Source organism: Boleophthalmus pectinirostris, unplaced genomic scaffold, assembly GCF_026225935.1.
Source record: "Boleophthalmus pectinirostris isolate CB_2022bp ecotype Guang Dong unplaced genomic scaffold, ASM2622593v1 HiC_scaffold_805, whole genome shotgun sequence".
NCBI classification, from domain to species: Eukaryota; Metazoa; Chordata; class Actinopteri; order Gobiiformes; family Gobiidae; genus Boleophthalmus; species Boleophthalmus pectinirostris.
The window spans coordinates 1,604-23,018 of record NW_026571517.1 but is presented as its reverse complement, the minus strand read 5'-3'; the positions used below and the strand labels follow the sequence as shown (position 1 = coordinate 23,018).

At 38.3% G+C, this 21,415-nt stretch overlaps 4 protein-coding genes across 4 annotated transcripts; 2 read left to right on the top strand and 2 right to left on the bottom strand.

Moving 5' to 3' along the window:
- Positions 1-1,815: 1,815 nt before the first annotated feature.
- Positions 1,816-8,527, bottom strand: uba2 (ubiquitin-like modifier activating enzyme 2). The gene is made up of 18 exons (XM_055166512.1): positions 8,293-8,527; positions 7,154-7,237; positions 7,007-7,077; positions 6,854-6,918; positions 6,673-6,773; positions 6,444-6,565; positions 6,299-6,366; positions 6,058-6,179; positions 5,850-5,949; positions 5,589-5,743; positions 5,402-5,491; positions 5,316-5,319; positions 5,094-5,206; positions 4,862-5,017; positions 4,684-4,780; positions 4,446-4,551; positions 4,216-4,358; positions 1,816-2,818 (listed from the first exon to the last, which is right to left on the bottom strand). The coding sequence occupies exons 1-18, from the start codon at positions 8,431-8,433 to the stop codon at positions 2,622-2,624; spliced, it is 1,935 nt and encodes a 644-aa protein (XP_055022487.1). The 5' UTR covers positions 8,434-8,527; the 3' UTR covers positions 1,816-2,621.
- A 1,631-nt stretch (positions 8,528-10,158) lies between these two features.
- On the top strand, positions 10,159-14,341 carry lcat (lecithin-cholesterol acyltransferase). The gene is made up of 7 exons (XM_055166511.1): positions 10,159-10,572; positions 10,976-11,132; positions 11,233-11,348; positions 11,487-11,582; positions 12,163-12,387; positions 12,500-12,695; positions 13,420-14,341. The coding sequence occupies exons 1-7, from the start codon at positions 10,422-10,424 to the stop codon at positions 13,772-13,774; spliced, it is 1,296 nt and encodes a 431-aa protein (XP_055022486.1). The 5' UTR covers positions 10,159-10,421; the 3' UTR covers positions 13,775-14,341.
- A 125-nt stretch (positions 14,342-14,466) lies between these two features.
- pla2g15 (phospholipase A2, group XV) lies at positions 14,467-19,043 on the top strand. Its single transcript, XM_020935243.2, has 7 exons — positions 14,467-14,752; positions 15,325-15,478; positions 15,849-15,967; positions 16,047-16,145; positions 16,447-16,671; positions 16,828-16,940; positions 17,734-19,043. The coding sequence occupies exons 1-7, from the start codon at positions 14,614-14,616 to the stop codon at positions 18,133-18,135; spliced, it is 1,251 nt and encodes a 416-aa protein (XP_020790902.1). The 5' UTR covers positions 14,467-14,613; the 3' UTR covers positions 18,136-19,043.
- A 262-nt stretch (positions 19,044-19,305) lies between these two features.
- usb1 (U6 snRNA biogenesis 1) lies at positions 19,306-20,961 on the bottom strand. The gene is made up of 7 exons (XM_020935244.2): positions 20,638-20,961; positions 20,364-20,503; positions 20,108-20,291; positions 19,953-20,006; positions 19,747-19,852; positions 19,591-19,671; positions 19,306-19,475 (listed from the first exon to the last, which is right to left on the bottom strand). Exons 1-7 carry the CDS (start codon positions 20,772-20,774, stop codon positions 19,362-19,364), a joined length of 816 nt encoding a protein of 271 aa, XP_020790903.1. The 5' UTR covers positions 20,775-20,961; the 3' UTR covers positions 19,306-19,361.
- Between the last annotated feature and the right edge of the window lie 454 nt (positions 20,962-21,415).

Here is a 21,415-nt window from a genome sequence, read left to right as displayed (position 1 = left end):
AAGACTGCATGTACAAATCACTCCAAATACAACCTCAAGTGAGTAAATGGTAACGCGACTTGATCTGCGCAAATTTTGTTTAAAAATGAAAAAAAAAAAAAACTAAAGTAAAATAAGTAAAATAGCAACAACAACACATGACACTATGTTCATAATTTTGAAGCATATGGATAATAAAATTGTGTTTATCCTCTCAGTTTAGGAGACTATCAGTCAAACAGCGTGCGTAAAAAAAACAAAACTTTTTTATTTATATTTATTGTGTGTGTTATAAATGATGCCAAAATGAATGATGTCATATCGGCCAACCTCCTGTCTGGTCTTGTGTGTCACATGACAGTGGTCAGGTGACCCAAACACACTTTTTGAGCAGAGGGAACATATGATGGTGAAAAAACAGGGAAAATTATGTTTGAAGACTTTTTTTTTTACGTGGTAAATTACTTAAAAACAAATTTTTGCAACTAATATTTAATTCTTCAGCACCTCAACAACATAAATAGCTATTCTTCCCTAAACTGTTGTTCCATATAATGCTCTAAATCTTCACCCTCTTCAGCCCTTAAACTGCAGTACATACTTGTTCATGTAGAATACCCCATGGATGGGTGTGGTTTGTAGGTATTGTGTGTATCTGTAATGAATTATATGAGAAGTCGGACTGGTTTAGTAGAGCTGCTTGCTGACATGCCTGTTTGGGTTATGTGTTGTAACAGACATGGGATGGGTGGAATGTTTGCACAGAGCATTTTAATGACAGAAACTGTTTTCATTAATTGGATTTCCATAGTGGGTTCCATATATAGGCCAAAGGCCATCTTGTGCGCTCCATAAAATGCACTGGTCAAGAGAAGAGGCAGTGAAAACCTGGAGCCTAGGACTTCTGCATTCTCTGCACTACATACAGACAAAGTCGGAAGATCCCAATCTAAATCCAGTCCCCTTTTTGCAGCTTTCCCCATGCACGCTCTCCTCTCAGGTGACAACAAAAGTGCCCATGGCGAGTGGTCAATGAGAGCATGCTGCAGTGACAGCCCGAGCCAGAGAAAAGATGGGCAAAGAGGCAGCGATAATATAGACATAAAATATAGCTGAAGTGTCGGGTGTTGAAATGTAACACACAAGCACACTGACACAGTCTAGTCTATACTCACTCTGAGACAGGACGAACTTGCTGGAACACGCTGTGAGGTTGCATCTCCGGACAGGGGTGATCCGGTGGCTCTTCGTGGCCCGGACAAGCTGCCGCTGAAGCTGAGAAGCCAGTGGTCTTATTACCGAGGTCACCATGTCGATATTCAGAGATAGACAGGTTCAGATGTGCCGTCGTCCCTTTTTTCTTCAAATACAACAGTAGCGTTACTCTCGTACAATAGCTCTAGCTTGTGTCAATACAAGCTCAAGTGCCGTCCTCCAGTGGGAAAGAGGCGGAGAAACGCTCCGTTTCTCTTTTGTTTACCGCGATCGTGTACACTGCGTCCTCGCCGTTTGTGCGTCGATAAACGATAAGATATAAGCTCTTGTTTACGAAACTGATGGCTCGGCAGTACAGAGGAAGGAAAGGGTCTGTGCGCCGACCAATCAGCGCGCTTTTCTGAGGGGCGTCGACGTGGTGACGACGGACGACCACCAAACAAAAGCACGGCCCACCAGTCTCCACATTTAAAAACACTAAAACATGAGGCTACATTTCCTTATCGTTTCCTGTTTGAGGCACAGCAACTTTGAGCATGAATTGACATGTAGCAAAGCTCATTTACAAACAGGAAATTAGATGTTCTTATTAGTTTAATTTAGTCGAGTCGTACACAAAAATACACATTATCTAATAGCAAAGTTTATTTTTTTTCCAACAATAATGTCCAATAGACTCAAGGCTATACAAGTCAGGTCACAATCTTAACAGTATCATAGTGAAGCTTGTTGTACATGTTTCATAGAAATAAACAGAAAACATCGCTGTTGTGATGCTCGTTATGTGCACATAGTAAAACTATTAAAATGAAAGTGATACCAATGCAGTTTCAAAGGTGGCCATGTCAGTGCCAGTTTTGTTTAACAAGACCTTGACTGCCTTTCTCAATGTACTTCACATAGAGCATGTAATGAAAGAGTTGACTCCATTGTCTTTTCTTTTCTACCATGGCACAAAGCAGCCATTTCAGTGCTTGTGTATATTTAAGTCAAGTCAGGCAACATTCACTACACACAAGTACCACAAGGTGCCTGTCCTCAAGTTGACGCATCATCACAAGACATAAATAATAGATGGAAAACAATCATTTGGTTTGGTGTTTTTTTCTTATGCAACTTGCTAACAAATGATTATCCTGACTTGTGTAGCACATGAAATACATAAGGTTTATAAAAGATACAAAACACTTACTGTAACCATCAAGAGACGCGCTTTATAGGATTGAAATGAGTAAAAGTAAAAAATGAGCTAGCAAATTCTCAGACTATATACAGCATTGTGTAGGGAAGGAAGAGGGACTGTTAAAGCATACATTGGTCTGTTGAGAAATGGATTTGACAAATGAAAAACCGTTGTAATAAATTGTTCTTCATAAAACACGTGAGGCTGCAGTCACTGTTCTGTCAAAACGACAACAGCTGCACATCTAGTCCAGAGCAATAATATCATCATCGTCCTCTTCAGCAGTTTGGTCTGTCCGTGGACGTTTGGCTGAGGTCTCTCCTGTTTCTGCGTCTGAGTGCTTCCTCTTGTGGCTGCTGGGAGTGTCTGCGGCCGAGCTCGAAGCCGCTCCTTCATCATCGTCAGAGTCAACGATCATGATGTCATCGTCATCTGCTGGAGCTAGAAAGAGGTAATAAAATGGTTACTTAGTTGGGATGATAGACTGTATATAAATGGACATAGCTAACCCACTAGCTGCCGCATTCTAAATGGGAAGTGAGCATGGGGGCACTTCTGGCTCCATCAACTCTGGCTCTTACTGACTTTACATTAAAAAACTGTCGCCCTTCTCTCAGTAACTGCTGCTGTGAGCCTCGTCATTTTGGTTTTTACCCGATCTACATGATCCTGTCATTTTTCTGTCACTATTTTATAAATATATTCCTATGCCTAATAGCAAACTCTGCTTCAAATTTGCTCCTATAACCACTAGCCTCTGTGAGCCTCATTTGACTGGAGCTTAACGCTATAGGTGACATCATACTACCTTAGTCCACTTCTTTAAACAGCCTATGGTTGGGATACATAATATTACAAAAATATGAAATATGTTATAACCATATTGCTGATCCATCATAACTGACCACTTCCTTTTTTTCTTTGTGTATTGATGTAATAAACTAGGTAATTAAATGTTAGTGAAAAATAGTCTGTGTTTACCACAAGAAAAGGAACGTGAGCATTTTAACCATCAGAGTGAGCTACTGCCAGGGGCCAGTAGCCCAGTTGGTAGAGCATTCGCCCACTGATCTAAAGGTTGGTTCGAATCCAGCTCTCAACATAAACATCACAGGTTGAGCGGTCAGATCCACTAACCCACAGGTTGGCTGGTGTGATTCCAGCTCCCACAGATGAATGCTGTCGTTGTGTCCTTGGGCAAGACACTTAACCCACCTTGCCCACAGTGTCTGCGTACACTGGTGTGTGAATGTGTGTGTGAATGGGTGAGTGGTTCCTTGTTGCGCTTTGAGTGCCTTGAAGGTGGAAAAGCGCTATAGAAAAATGTACCAATACCAATATCAATACAAGTAAATAATCACTTGAATGCCTTTTGAGAAAGCTACATAGCTTTAGTTTTTGTCATTACAGTACAAGATATGTGCTGCTAGCTAATACACACTATATGCCCATATACCCAGTGTTCATTTAGGGACATGAATTGCACAGAGGTCCATAGTGCCCCCTGCAGTCTGCTGGACTTAAAACTATGAGACATTTTTCTTGAAAGACAACACCTTTTTTCAAGTTTAAAGCCGTATTACCCAGCTGTTTTTTATAAATGCCTAAATGCAATTTATTTACCCAAAGATGAGATTGAAAAACATGCTGATTTGTCAGACTACATCAGAGCACTGTTTGTATCTTATTGAAAGAGGTTCTTATTGAAACAGGTTGGTACATCGGCAATGCTTTGGGAAGACTGAGAACTGCCTGAAAAACCCATGTGAAAGGGTTTGAGAGCTCAGTACAAGTTGGAGCTTAAATACTCCCTAACAAATCATCTGTCCCACACTGACCTTTGGAGGAGGTGGACGGTTGGGCAGAGTCCTTGTTGCCATTGGTGATATTGTTTGCATCTTCTGGTTTATTCTGTGGAGTCGGGGCTTTGTCAGGAGCTTCACCAACTACTTCAAATTCCACATCCCTCTCGAGTTCCTCACTACCAATAAGGAAAACGTGTCTTTTAGATACAAGAAAAAAATCCCAAACAAATCAATAAAGCCTGAAATATTCTCTGGGGACATACGTGTGTATAACATTAACAAGGAGTGTGTAGTCTTGAAGAAAGTCGTCAGCTTGGAGACGGCTGCCATTGCGAATCCCAAAGTCTGAGAGGAATTTGTTGTTGTTGGCTGTAAGAAATATGCCTATATTATTCCAAGAATTTAACAAGATTTAACAATGCATGCAATGTGTGTTCATATAATGAGTGTTGCATTCACAGTGCATTAACTGTAACACCTCACACTCATCTGAAAAGTTACCTTCCGTCTCTCCTTCCTCTGAGGAGATCAGAATGGTCCCTTTTCCATCTTCTATCTGCACATCTGGAGCCACCATCCCAAACCTCTCCTTCAGGATCTAAAGAATAATAGAATTTATTTAAAACAACTTACTTTGACACCTGATTCCAAAACAAATGTGTATTTGTGTACTTCTTACTCTGTCCTGCAGGGAGATGACCATGGTTTTGTTGACATTGAGTTTGACGGTGACTTCTGGCTTACTGGCACAGACATAACAGTTAGCACTCGGTGGGTCAAGTACACAAGGCACCAGCAACTTCTTCCTGAGGTTTGGAATCTTATTCAGGAAGATCTGGGAATTGAGACAGAAATGAAATGTTAAAATCACAATCGTACAACCAATCTGTCCAACTAGAAAGTCAACTCACCGAACGGCATGACTCAATCTCCCCAGACAAGATTTTTAGCCCTTCCAGCACAATGAGTCCTGCAATTACAGCGTTGGTTGTAGCTATTGCAGGAATGATGTTTCCAGCCATGGCTAACAAAGAGAAACAATACATTAGGTTGTTGAAATTATTGAAAACATATCTATATGTCTATATGTATCTATATGTGTGAAAGTTAGTTGTTTTTTTTACTTATGTCACACTTCTCAATCATCAAATTTGATAATGGAAAAAAGTGGGTCAGATATGCAAATAACAACATTTTGACAAGAATATTTTACGTACACTTCATCAAAACGACTCTTCATGTTCATGCTAAAGATGTGCATTCGTAGATTAGCTGCAGCAGTAACAAAGTCCATAGCTGGTGGGTCATCCTATCAAAAAAATTATATGACCAAAAGAAAACTATAAACTATTTTTTTTCCACATAATTCCATAATATTTCGATAGCATTTGTGCTCTGTGAAGTACCTTGTCCCATACGAGCTCCGCTCCCTCTCCCTTCTTTTCCAGTTGCGAGCGCAGGGTCTCTACACTTTGTTGGAAAAGTTGGCTGTATCCCCAAACACCAAGAACCTGCTGATCCTTCAGCCCTGTACTAGTGCACTCTGACTCTTTAGGACTTTCTGTATAAAATAATATTTTTCATGGATTAAAAATGATGAGTCAGATGATTATAAAGACACAGGTAGGAAACAGGTATATTATAAGAAATTTTAACTATGGTCTTACCATTTTTCTCCACTTGGTGCCAGTCCAAAGGTTTAGGTGCGGTCCTCTTTTTCCATAGCTTATCCATGGTTAACAAGTACATGATGTCATCTTTAAATAGCTAAATGGAAAATTATATTTTACTAAAAATGACATAAATACAGATATAGGTTGTGCAGTGGAGCATTGTATAAAATGTGATACTATGGGTTCAACCAACGACACACACCTTGTTGAAAAGTTTTACAGAGTCATATCCTGTGGATCGGGCCCATTCCTTGGTGGATACACGTTTGATGTCACCATCTTTTTCTGATGCTGTGGCGCGGGCAGCTGCATCTTCAGGATTCCCTAAATGACAACAACATTTTTAAATTCAATATTTCCATAATGAGTTGTAACAGATTTTATTAATATTATAGTGCTTCATATGCTGACTAAAAATATGTGAAATTTATACTGGTTCTCACATGCAGCTTCTGGATCTGCAGTGTCTGGAGAAACTTCCTGATCAGCATCCTCCTCTCCAAAAAGCTGACTGAGAAACAGGACCACAAAATAAAATGTACATTCTAAATGGGATATATCAAGTTTAGTATAATTTTCCCAACTTACTTAAAAAGATATTTGGCCCATACAATACAGTGAATAGGCTCAGATGGTGTGTTTCTTATAGTACAACCTGGAAATGTCTTCTGAGTAGGTTTGGGTTGGCACTCATAGCACTCTGTTAATCCCTGGTTAAAAAGCAAATATATTTTATATTCAATGCCATGTTTGCAGTTCTAAACATTCTGAACACATGCGTTACAAAATGATATTAATGATGCATTTCTGCATGTACCTTTTTAATAACAGATACTTGTCCAAGGTATCCTGCTGTGCCACTTTCTATGAGAGGGATATCTGCTGCTAAGCACATCCTATTCACATGGTTACGAGCAGCTGATAAAAAAAAATGACAGGGATAGACACAGGTCAATTGCTACTAAATAAGAGCATAACTTTTAAATGTATTTATCTACCTCTGTTGTCCAAGGCATTCATGACCAGCACAAACTTTCTGAAGAATTCCACATTGTAGTCAGGGCTGCAACAAAATGATCATTAATAATTCAGGCTAATCATCAAGGCTGTTAATACTTAAGTAGTAAGTAATAATAAACGAAGATAAATACTTCATAATGCTGTCGTGGTAAGCAACAATGTTGGCAGAGGGACAAAACTGTAAGGCGCTCTCTTTAGCCACCTTCAAAACAAATATAATTATTAAAAAGACAACACTGCAAATCAATAATGCATCACACACACACACGTATACAAACCTGGGATTTAGACTTCCCAACATGTTTCTTTTGAAAGAGGAATTGGCGATTTAGGTTGCTGACATCGATTGTATCCAAGTCAATCTGGAGAGAAATACAAAGTAGTATTGTGGGACAAGTACAAAAACAGAAAAATAAAACATGAATTAATTTAAATAGTTTATTTAAACTTTCATCAAAAAAAAAGTATCTATTTTTTTTAAATGTACAGTTTAGTTTAAAAGGTTCTATATTACGCAAAATTGACTCCGTGTTCTTTTAATTATGTTCGATTGTTGTTCCCTCATCAAAAACTTACCTTGAGTTGTGTTTTGTTTCATTCACACATATGTGAGAAATCCTTTATTTTTAGTCTATCTACATCTCCCAAAGCTCTGTTGTGATGTCATGAAGTAGTAGTTTCAAGTTAACTAATGGTAAAATATAGCTGTTAAGTAGGGAGCGCTTCCTGTATTACTACATCACAAGGTGGAACAGAGTGTTTTCCATTTCAGAGAAGACTTCAGCCTAAATATGCAGGGTTTGTGTATTAAACATGTGACAATGAAACAAAACACAACTCAGGTATGTTTTGGATGAGCAAACAACACTAAAACATATATCAGAAAATGGCATATTATGAGCCCCTTAAGTAATAGCAGATAAATTACAATACATACAATAAATTACTACACAATTTAACTGTATAAGCAGAATGAAACTCCAGCTCATTCTTCAATAGTGACAAGGCAGGCCTGCCAGACTTACTCAATAAGTGAGCACATATAAATATGATGATCTATGATATGATGAATAATACAAACACTAAAAATATCTGATGATAACCGGGGGATTATAATAATTAAAAGCTGGGTTGTGAAGGGGCTACATACTTTCGCTCTCCTCTCACTAACAGGCTGTGGCGCCAAAATCGTGATGCTATCCTGATCAGATGAGATTAATGTGCAAGAAATAGGGAAATCTCTTTAATTATTCTAGGATAGCGTTAAAAGAAATCACGGGGGATTTGCAAGTTAAGAGTCGCGCCACGTCAGGAAAAGTGTGAAGCCAGCCTGCAGCTCTCCGTACCACACAAAGACGGGCATGCTAGTCCAAGCTAACCCACCAACAACACTGCAAACCCGCACAGTGCTACTAACCACTTCGATATTCTTGAATCCGGTGAGGACCAAGTCTTTCAGCAGCTCACAGCCGATCCCTCCCGCACCCACCACCAGCACCTTGCAAGTGGAGAGGGTCTCGGCGAGCTCTTTTCGGAGGGGACCCACAAGTTGGACCATCTTGACCGGCTTTAGAGAGTACACCAGAGCCTGCAGAGCGCCGGGGCTAGCGGGTTAGCTCCTCGGGTTAGCTCCCTTCTTCATGGGACCGCCCCGTGACAGGGTTGGACCATTTTTTCTTCATGTGTATTTTTTTTCTGAAGCTAAATACACTGCATAAACTATTTAGTGCCTCCCTGTGGTTTTATTGTGCATTCTACTTTGTACTCAAGAGAATACTATATTTTTCACGTTTGTGCAAATTAATTTATTATTGTATTATAAAAAGCTTGCTTGCGTTTAATATTTAATAACCTGATTTAATGTGACCAGGTTTTCAAAATTCTAAATAAAACAAGGAAAAGAGCACGTTAGATTGTGAATGCTCGTGTCAGTCAGTCTGTTGCTGCATTTTTATTTATTTAAATATATATTTTTATTATTATTATTACTATTATTATTTTAACATTTTATTTTATTTTTTGTTTGATTTGCTTTTATGCTCCAATTTATGCACCTCTTTACTGTTGGCAGGGATCAGATAAGTCAAAAATTGTGATAATCCTGTTTGGGTTCTGGTTTAGACCTGATGTAGGCCTGGTTTAGTCTTAGTTTAGTCCTGGTTTAGATCACATTAGTCAAAAATAGTGACACCTGGGACATTTCTTGTATAAAACCGGGATAAATCACTAGTTTTGTATAAATCTGATGGGACAGGGGACACAGGGCTCAAAATTGGGACTGTCCTGGGTAAATAGGATGTTTGGTCACCCTAGTCTAATTTGATTCAAGGGCTCATATTAAACTATTTGCTGATCTATGTTATAACTTTGTTTCCTCATCCAAAACATACCTGGAGTTGTGTTTTGTTTCATTTGTTCACACATGTTTAATACACAAACCCTGCATATTAAGCCTGAGTTACTATCTCAAACAGAAAAAAAGATGTGTTTTTAAACTCCATACACCTACTAGAATCATTATTATTATTTCAGCCATGGACTTTCCAATCACTGTTGAACAAAAGGTAAAAGGAACCATAGCCTACATGAATATCACAAGGTGAAATATAACATTTTGAGCTTTGGGGATGCAGACAGCCTAATAATATAAGATTACTCAAACATGCGTGAATGAAATAAAACACAAATTAATTTTAATGAGGTAATAACTTTCTTATATGACTTAAAACTCACAACAATTTGGTTAATATAGGACCTTTAAATAAGCCTAAATGAATAAGGCAAGATGGTGTGTACAGCACTGTGCGTTCAAGTATTGGATATTTTGATAACTGGAAACACATTGAACTATACTGTATTTATTGAGGGACCGCCACCTGCCCCCCTTAATGTAACTACACAACATGACCCCTGAGTCAATGCCCTCCAGTAACCCCACACTACAAATGTCAGCTATTTGGTTACACAGAAGGGGGGGTGTGTGCACGTTTTAGTTTAGACTATTTGGCAATTAATTTTGTATTTACTGGCACAGAATCTTATGAAATTAGAAAAAAGAGTGGTGGAATGAAATATAAGCTATTCTTCCTGATAGAATAGAAATAGAAAAAGAAACAAACAGAAAGAGCCAATTTGCTGTTCTTGGGAGTGGGCTGTTTTGTGTTCCTAATAGTTTTCCTGGAGCACAGTATTCTCTTATGAAAGCGTGTGATCAAACATTGACATGCCGTGGAGTGTAAGGCCTAAATAAATAGTTTGTTCTCGTGTGATTGGACAGAATCAATAGGGCATCGGCTAACCCAACATTACACGTATTTGCCCGGCAGTTTTACACGAGTACCGGTGAGCTGTTGGCCACTTCATCCAGATGCGCGAAGAGGCGATTAACTTCATTTTTTATTTTTTATTGTATGTAAAAGTTGTCGTAGGCCTAAGCGCAGTGAGGGATCATTTATCGCCTCTCTTTCTCTCCCCCTCTCCCTCCGCCTCCAGACGCGCACAGACCGAGAGGAAGAGCACAACTTCGCCGCAAAGTGACAACAGACCATGGGCCCAGTGGGACGCATCTGGCCGGCGGCGCTGCTGCTGCTGTGTGTGTGTTTGCAGCACTCCTCGGGTTTTTGGGTGATTAACGTGATGTTCCCTCCTCCAGCCAAGCCAAGTATTCCTAACAACAGCACTCCTCCACTCATTATTGGTAAGTGATGGCTATGGTCTGAGTAATGTTATATGGCCACAGGGCTGCTATAGACTGTGATATGTAATAATATCTTGTGAATAGGCTATTAAAATGTAATAGCCTATGATATTTAAGTCTATAGATTTGTCAAGGCCCTTAATTAATGGCATATATGTTATTGATGTAGTAGGCCTAGTTGTACAGTTCTGTTCCTGGGTCTCACAGATAAAGAAGACACAAAATGCAAGGTCTGATTAGATGTGATCAAAATGTGACCATACTCCTCACAATACAAGACATATATTATCTTTTTTTTTTTAAGTAATGGAAAATGTGATGTTATTGTTCTTTTGAAGGTGTGAAACTTTTAATTGTTATTTTATGAAACATAAATATTATTATGAAATTAATTAATCCACAGTGCCTGGGAACTTGGGTAACCGCCTGGAAGCCAAGATTGACAAACCTACACTGGTCCATTGGTTGTGCTATAAAAAAACGACACACTGGTTCCCTCTATGGATTGATCTCAACATGTTCATGCCTGTTGGTGTTGACTGCTGGATTGATAATATTAGGTAACAATACGCTGTCCAATCTCAAACTGCTCTGTTCCATTGTGACCATCACCTTGAAATGTTCAAATAAGATTGTCCTTATTTCACCGTTTGTCTTCAGGCTTGTTTACAACCGAACAACTCGGCGATCGTCCAATTCTCCAGGCGTCCAAGTGCGGGTGCCAGGATTTGGAGAGACCAATACCATTGAGTTTCTCGATAATAACAAACTGGCGGGTGAGTAAACCTTATTTTCTGATGCACGTTTGTCTAAAATAGAACAACCACAACCTAGGCTGTTGCTAAGACATTGAGCTGTTTCCACTGAGGTATGTGTGCAATGTAGAGTCTCACCTGGTTACATATGTTTTATAGGTTACTTTCACACAATGGTGGAACATTTGGTCTCCGTGGGCTACTCTCGGAATGAGACCATCCGAGGTGCTCCATATGACTGGAGACGGGCTCCAAGTAAGTCGTTAATACTCAAGAATTACAGTCTTTGTTTTTCTTTGTATCGAAATTATTTGTTTATTTGATGTATGCATTTCTTTCAAATGTTTCCCCAGTTGCTGCTGTGGTAAAGAGAAATGAATAGTCATACAATAATCATACATTGAAGACAGGGTAGGGTAACATCAATAAAACACCCCCAGTAGAAAAGGGCACCTGAATATTCTTAATATTCCCCTATTATTGCTTGTTTTTAACAGCAGAAGGCAAACTATTGCCCCCAAGACAATTATCTCCTGTATGCTGTCATGTAATGTGTAGTGTTTGTCATTGTAACCACAGACATAGACATTTTTGAGGAATACAATATTACTTTTATCCACACTGACTTGTTAGAAAAAAGCTTATGCACTGTTGTTCTACTTCTTAAGAAGAATAGAGCAAATGTACACAGTTTATTGTAGAGAAAGTTTCATTGGTGGTCATCTGATGAAACTTTCTCTCCTTTGAATCACTCTTGGACAAATTGTACAAAGTTTAATTAGTCACTTAGCTATTCTGCTTGTCTCCTAAAATGTTTCCCTGTCATTTGTGGCAGATGAGAATGAGGAGTACCTAGTGAGGCTTCGTGAGATGGTGGAGGACATGTATGAGCAGTACCAGAAGCCTGTTTATCTACTGGGCCACAGTATGGGCTGTCACTATGTGCTCTATTTCCTCAACCAGCAGCCCCAGGCCTGGAAGGACAAATACATCAAAGGCTTCATTTCCCTAGGGGCTCCATGGGGGGGCGCTGTTAAGCCTCTCAGAGTCATGGCATCAGGTATGCTTATAGGTGAAACATCTTAGTTTTTTTTTTTAGATCAAAAGTGTGATGATCTTTTCACATATCTACAATAACATGTAAAATAAACAAACAATATTTTGCACTACAGGTGAAAATGATGGGATCCCAATGATTTCTAATATAAAGATCCGTGAAGAGCAGAGGATGGCGACTACTAATCCTTGGATGGTGCCATTTGATGGTGTTTGGTCAAAAGACCATGTATTTATCTCCACTCCAACAACTAACTACACCAATCAGGACTACGAGCGTTTCTTCACAGACATCAATTTTGAGGATGGCTGGTATAAAACCAACTTTTTCATTTACTTTCAAATTGCTCCATAGCAAAGATAACTAAGACAAAGTAGCTGATAAAACAAACACAAAATCCACAAACTTGAACAGAAATGAGACATACACTGAGCTTGGTATATCTTCAACAAAATTGTTATTTGAATAGTTGCGATTTTTAAAGTAATATTTTTCCTCTATAAATTACAAAATATCCAAAATATCTTATTATGTCTTATGGCACTCTTTATGGCACTTTGTCTGCTATAATTCAATTCAATTCAATAGAGGCAATTCAGATGGCATACAGAGCAATTGTACATAAATGATATTACATAAAAGCAAAACCACATTAGATACTGCCTTATTACTGATGCTGATGATGTATGTTATGCATTTATTCAATAACAGGTGTTCATTGATCTAAAATACTTTGAAAAATATGAATTCTTACTCAGAGTAGTTTTATCTCTCCACACATCAGACCTGTAACTTTTCGTCTCCATAGAAATAAATCACTTTAATGCTATACTGTGGCATACATTCCAACAGAAAAGTTACATAATTCAAAAATGTGTTTCAATTTAATTATCATAATTTATTTTTATTTGTTTTTCACTTGTGCATTGCATTTAAACTGACTTCACAAGCCAGTCAACATGGCTGAAACACTAAGACAGAATAAGTCTACTTGTAATTTGTTTCTATTGCTTATGGTGGGCTGTCTTGTTACAGGCACATGTGGTTAGACACAAAGAACTTGACTGGAGATCTACATCCTCCTGGGGTTGAAGTCTGGTGTATGTATGGTGTTGGACTGCCCACTCCGGTCACATACATTTACGACGAGGGTTTCCCCAATGCAGACCCTGTGGACTTTGTGTATGCTGATGGGGACAACACAGTGGACAGCTTTAGCACAAGTTTGTGCAAGCGCTGGATCGGAAAGCAGAGCAAACCTGTTCATGTCACTGAGTTCAGAGGCCTTATGCACCTGGATATGGTGTACCATGAGAAGGTGCTCAATCTAGTCCAGTATATTCTTGAAGGCAGATCTGAAACACCCAGTGAAATTGACGTTAGGGTGTAAAAAAATAACAAAACTCTGGACAGTAATTTCAAATGTCAGTTGTGTGTTTGTTTGCAACATTGATAACAGCTGTCTTTACTGAAATATAAAACCCTGCTAAAAATGACTGTTATCTAACTTGAAGGTAGCAAGGGGATACTTTGTCATCTTGCTTGTTTTTTTGTAAGCAGATATTTACTATTGGGACAAACTTATTTAATTTAACCTATATCTTGTAATGTAACATTGATTAGTATTTTCCAATGTTTTATAACTCCACAAACCCCTTATTTTAAAAAAAACATATAATCCTATTTCATTGCAAATGTATTATTAAAGACTCTCTTAATGTCAACTAACCCCAAGCCCTTAGCTTGACATTGTGTCACCCATGTCTATAATCTTCTCATAAGCCTGTTTACCACTGTGCAGCAGACTAACTATTTTAGAATATGTAAACATTAACAAAATGTGTTATTAAATGTAATCATAGTATAGGTTCGCTGGCCCTACAGAATAAACATAGACTGTGTATATGTGAATACGACTTTTAAAAATATAGGCCAAATTATTAATGATTTGAAAGCAACATTAAAATACAACATATGATTGATTGATTTATCTGTCCCTTGTCCGGATTGGTTAATCGTGATCGATGACTTTCGATTTGTTTTGTCTGGTTTGATAACTCTGCAGTCCTCGGCGCACCTCGTGATACCTTCATACCTTCCTTAAAGTCGACTCGACTCAACTGTCACTCGCGCTTTAGACACAATTTGAAGAGGATTCGCGTATCAAGACAGCGTCTTACCGAGCCTGTACAGAGGAATATGACTGTGAGGCTATGAAACACAAGGGCCATGGCGGCTCTGGTTCATAAACCCGCCTCTTCTAAGCTGCTCGGAGTCGGTTTGTTGTTGTTTGTACTGTCGGCTCGGAGCACTGGAAAACCGCTGGAGAAATGTACGGACAGCACGCCAAGACCTCCCGTGGTCCTCAGTGAGTCTTTTGTTTACTCCAAAACGCAGTAGCGCGTATTCAGGGTTTACGGAGTCCTTTATTTAGACATTAATTTAGTAAGCTCACGTAACGTACACTGTGTACCCACAGTAAGATAAAATAATATGATTTTGTCATTTCCAGTAGTTTACGTTTTAGTGGTTAGCTTTGGTTGTTTACATTGGAGGCTGGTCATATGACAAGGTTGGGCAACATGACTCTGCTGGATTGTTGCCAGTTGCTGCGAACTGAGGGAGAAAAATCTTCAGTGAACAGCCTGGACCCTGAACTCCCCCAGAATGAACTTAATATTTTACAAATGCCACTAAGCCCTGATAAAGACCATGGTCATGGTCGAAACATGTTGGGTTTTTTTTAAACTATACTTTCCCTGGTGCGACTTTTACTTTTTTGGAGTGCCTGGATTTTGTTGTGTCTAAAATTTCACAAATGTCTGTTTGACAAATTGATAAATTCCACTGTATTTTGATCACCAATGTGATTATATCCATCACTTTGTTATCACTTGTAGTAAATACTAAATCCTTATATATTATATATTATATTTTCAGTACCTGGTGACCTGGGGAACCAGTTAGAGGCTAAACTGAACAAAACCACTGTGGTTCATTATGTGTGCTATAAGAAGACTGACTTCTTCACTCTGTGGCTCAACCTGGAGCAGCTCGTGCCTGTGATCATCGACTGTTGGATCGACAACATTAGGTACTTGACTTGACTAGGGTCTTCTTCATCATCTACATTCAAATTAAATTGTACATACTCCTTGACTGCTCTGTCAATTGATATCTCCCTCCCCAGTGAGCTCAACCTTTGGCCTCATGTCCTTATGTCAATAAGTTAGAAAACCAAGGATTCTGTGATTATACATTCAATGATTATCAACTAATTTAACAGAAAACATGTTACTTCTGCCTTCACATTCACTTACAACATGAAACAACTTTTACAGAAGTTGTGTAACATAAAAATAGCCCATGTTTTGAGGAAGTATAATGAAGTGGATACTGAAAAGAGATGAAATAGTTCTTTATTTTGTTTTGTTTGTATTTATGTCATTATTTATCATTGCTAGGCTTATCTACAATAGTACCACTCACACCAGCTCGTCCCCACCAGGAGTTGAGATTCGTGTCCCTGGCTTTGGGCAAACATACTCCTTAGAGTATCTAGACCCTAGCAAACATAGTGTTGGTAAGTAAGATGTGGTTGTTATTTGTATAAATAAATAAATACATTTAATGTGAATTCCATTTGTCTTTTCTTCTTTTAGGCATGTATTTTTTTAATATTGTGCAGCAGCTTGTGGACTGGGGTTACACCAGAGACAATGACATCAGAGGAGCACCTTATGACTGGAGGAGAGCTCCAAGTAAGAAAATGCACACTTAACTGTATTACACAAAGATCATGATAGTAACATAAATGGCCTGTCCTCGCTCACTTAAATGAAGAGAGATTAATAATTCTGAAGAACTAGTAGCACTAGTGAGACATCAGGCAAACTTTCACCTTTGGAAAAAGACTTCTCCTAAAACCACCTCAGGGAATTCCACCCATTCATTAAATACCCAGCCTTTGTAAACAGGGAATTCCACATCAGGTTTTGTCTGTTCTAAACTATTGATGACCTATAATCTCCCAGTAAAGTAATTTTCCTTCCTTCTTTTTAGATGAGAATAAAGACTATTTTCTGCATCTGCAGAAGATGATTGAAGAGATGGCAGAGAAGGCTTGTGAGCCAGTTGTTCTCATAGCTCACAGTATGGGCAACATGTACACACTGTACTTTCTTAACCAGCAGCCACAGGCGTGGAAAGACAAGTACATCAAGGCCTTTATTTCTCTGGGAGCCCCGTGGGCTGGAGTGGCCAAGACCCTGCGTGTGGTCACATCTGGTATGGAAAATATGATCATGCATTTCTGCGTACTTATTGGTGATATATTTCTCTAATACTATTCATGCTTCGTAATGCTGAGATGTAACATGATGTAGTGTGGTAAAGCAGTTTCTGGTTAGTATTTGCTGAATTAATCTCTAATTATTTTTTCAGGTGATAACAATCGTATCCCAGTTATCAGCCCACTTAAAATTAGAGTCCAACAGCGCACAGCTGTGTCCACGTCGTGGCTCCTCCCATACGCTGGAGCGTGGCCCAAAGACAAGGTATGTGTACTTTAATTTTCTGCTTAAAATTACAATTTGTGCTATCTGTCATTTTATTTTCCATAAATGGCAGTAGTAATAACTATTTTAGTCCCTCCCCTCATGTGGTCTTTGTTTAGGCTCACCTGTCACTCAAACCTCACTTATGTTTTTTTTTTTTTTATTTAGTCATGAAAATATATATTTTTTAGTATTTAAGTATATGCTATAATAGGCCTCTTTTCCATGAAGCCAGTAGGGGGTGAAGCAGTGAAGTTTGCACCTGTTTAAACTGTGCAAAGCGAGCTGTACTGTATTGACACATTGGAGGGTCTGAAGCTTTGCCTTATCAACCCTACAATACTTGGTTCTTCAACACTTTTCGGAGCTGTGTAGTTTGGTCTCTGATCTTATCTCTCAGACTTCAGATAGTTGTGATTGACTGACAGGTGAAGTAGCCAATAAGGGACATGTTGAGCAGAAAAACAAATGTTGCTGCCACTGACATGGAATAAAAAAAGAAAGAAAGAAAAAAGGATGTAAAAGCATTTCAGAACATTGCAGAGTTGAAAGAAATTTATTCCAACTAGATTTTAATGTCAAATACTGCTTTAAACCTATAGTATAGTCATTTGTCATTTTAGTAGACTGTTAGACAAAAGGTCTCTTCTGCAAATACTACACATTTTAGTTGCACTACATCCATTTTGACAACCATAGTTTATTTAAGCTAATTAGAGACAATATTTCATTTTGTGCAGAATTATTGTTTCACAGGAATAAAAGACATAATGGTCAACTTTGTTTCTATTAGGTATTCGTCCAGACGCCAAACTTCAACTACACGGTTATGGACTACCAGCGCTTTTTCAAGGATATCGGCTTTGAGGATGGTTGGCTTATGCGTCAGGACACAGAATCACTGGTCTCTGACTTGACTCCTCCTGGTGTAGAGACTCATTGTCTATATGGCTCAGGTGTAAAAACCCCAGAGACTTTCCAGTATTCAAATAAGTTTCCTGATGTGGAGCCTACTGTAGTGATGGGGGATGGTGATGGAACTGTGAACCTGATTAGTGCTCTGCAGTGCAGAAAATGGGTGGGAAAACAGAAACATAATGTTACTTTAAAAGAACTTCCCTCCAACGAACATGTAGCCATGCTAGCAAACATCACAACTGTGGATTATATTAAGAAAGTGCTGTTCTCACCCTGAACTTTATCCTCAAACTGAACTTTATCCTCAAAATGACAGTTAAAATATGACTTAACTTTTACAGACCCATAATATAATCAGTATGTGGAGTCCTGTGGAATCAGGATTTTAATTAATTTTATTATTTCTCAATTTTGACTAATGTCGGTGTCAAATTGTTTACTCAACTTTTTTATTTTTATTTGTAAACGTAGTTGAGAGACAATACCTATCTGTGATCAGATCTTTTACCACTATGACATTTTCCCATTTCAAGAGTCAGGCCCTGTGTACAAGTGCCACATTTATATACTGTTAATGTGTTACAACAAACAATATATTTGTAAGTGTTTTATAAAGATTGATTTTGTACAATTCACCAAGCCAGTTTTACACAGTGCTTTACTGTTGTAGTGTTGGAAATTGGTGTAGTCAGCGAACGTATATTTTATATTTCCAAGGCCGCATTATTAACAGAAAAATTATAATTTAGTTTTGCATTTGATGGGAACAATAAGCAATTGATATACTAAAACTGTATTACTTATTAGACTGAGATAAAACATGAAACCTAAAATCTACTAGACACTAGACAGTGGGGATGAGAGACATATTTATATACATAAGCTCACCTTTATTTAAACCCTGCCTTTGTAATTATTTAAGATAAGGATTTCGTTATTTAAGATAAGAATTTCAGCCTGATAAATCACTGTAAATGCCTGTTCGTTTTTAAAGTGTGGAAGGAATACAGTGCCTAAGCAGAAAATTGTTTTGAATGTATACTGCATATTGTTGAAATGACTATTCTGACATTATACTTTTTTTTTTTTTTCTGGTGACGTACCAGTATTCATGTGGCAAACTCAACTACCTTCATAATTTACAGTGAACTGTGATGTTTGTTTTGAGTAAATTTTCTGCATTTATGGTGTGTGCCTTCATAAATCTCAATTTTGGCCAGCTAGGACTATTAGGTGTTGCTTATGCTTGATTAAAACCCATCCGTCCATGTTTTTACCCGCTTCATCCAGGGAGTAACAGCCTAAATGGGTATGCAGACTTCCCTTTTAACACACTGCTCCCAGCTCTTCTGGAGGATTACTAAGGTGTTCCCAGGCCAGCTGAGAGACATCCTCCCTCCAGTGTGTCCTCTCACAAATGCAGTAAGTTTTGCAAAAACATTTAGGGTATTGTCAGCTGTAGTAAGACTTTATTTAATTTATGAAAAAACAGTACTCTATCCACTAGTTTTCAGAACTCAATGGAAAGCGGAAAACTTTATTTCCTGTCCGGCATCGAAGTTCCACACAGTTCAAACTTAGGGTATATGGACCATCTTCTTGTTTGTCCATTATGCTCTAAAAAGAAAAAAAAATTTAAGTGATCTTTTACTCTTCAGCATACAGCATAGTATTTTATTTTATAATACTGTTACTGGTCTTTCTAGGCACTGGTTTCTGAATATTTCAATACCTGAAGTTCTTTCAGAAAGCTTTTCAGTTGTGCTGTTGAGTCTCCAATACACCAGGCCAGACTTATATGGAAAGAAGGATTCTTGAACACATATGCAAAGATATAGTATAAATATGTTAAGAAGCCTAAAGAATTTGTAATGTAACAATAACTTACTTTATAAAAAGTATCCAATCTAAAATCTGTCATTGTTTTGTCCACTACTTTAATAATGTCCAATAGTTGATTAGTCCCTGCTGACACTTCAACACCAATAAATGTTCTACAGAAAAAAAGAAACTGAAAGAATCCCAAAGGAAATTCTTATGACTGTCAACATTAGTTACATATGATCTATCTTGCAGATGAGTTTAAAAATATACCTTGTCTTCTCAGCATTACAATAGACTTTTAGCCTTTCTGCGGTGCACATGAACCTGAAAACGAAAACGGTCAAAATAAGATCTATAATAGTCATTAAAATGATCTTCTTGTAAATAAATGTTCTTTTACGCATGACAGCAGCAACTGTTCTCACCTTCTACAGTGTGCTAGGCCTGCCTTGAGGTTTTGTGTGAATGGTTGAATCCAGTGATGTCTCAATACCACTGTCTGTGAAAGACTCAGATGAAACTCCTCCTGAGGCGTCAAGTCTATCCCATGGCGTTTTGCTACTGACACAAGCTCCTGCAGTATGTCAGTGAACTCCAACTCAGGATCGTCTATTGACAGAAACAGTGTCATATACAAGAATATTTGAGATGAGAAAGTTACAATGTGTACCTCGTGCTTACAGGGCAAATAAACATATGTCGCCCAGTTCCCCTGTTCGTGTTTAAAAGAGCGGATACGTCCACCATGGAGTGAACTGTCTTCAGTCTGTGGATCCAACTCTTCAGGAAACATGTTCAAGACACAATGCGGGACAGGCAATCTGCCAGGGATACATCAGCATTAAATGTGCTAAAACAGACCTTAGATTTCTACATATACATAGGTCCTAATCTGTTGTCTTAATTATTATTACCCTACAATATAGACTGAACCTCGCTGGTAAGAAACACTCACTTAGTTTTTGTTGACAGTTGTTCTATTTTAAGTCTCTTTTTTTCTGGATATGATTTTTCACCATCTTCCAGGCATCTTGTATTTACTGAAGAGCCCCCTTCTTCCTCTTCTGAGCTGCTGCTGTAGACGACTAGCATGGCCTCGACAAATGATCTCAGAAATAATTAAATATCCGAAAAGCATCTACATTTAAGCATGAACGCACTATTTTGTGGCTTGGCCGTTATGTTAATAGACTCATGGACTAGACTCACAAGAGACACTTAGATCCATGTACTAAACTCATGGCTAAACTATCAACAACCAGTACGCTGCATAAAAGTGTCCCCTTGAAACAATGACAAAAAGCTTGGTTCCAATATAAACAGGCTAAACAGGGTGTAAGTTAAGATTGTTTGGCTTGTGTCGTTTAAGTTTGAGTCAAATCAAATGACTTTTTCATACGAACAACACGTGTTCATGATTTACTTATATGTTCCATATGAAAACTTACCATAAAAGGTTAAATCTAATTACACGTTTAATGTCTTTTTCCCTCAAATCCAAGTATGTGCATTCTGTAAAATGGTGTCCGGTGCATGCACTCGACAGAAAAAATCATTTATGTTTGCCAGTGATTATCATTTAACTTTGATTTATTCACGCTCCATGCGTGCGGCAAGGTGCTGTAGTTAGCATAATGCTATCAAGCCATTTGTAACTGAATTTGACACATTATAAACTGAGTCACCAAGAGGATGTCTTGAATCGGTAAATGTGCACCTAAAATGAGATTCTG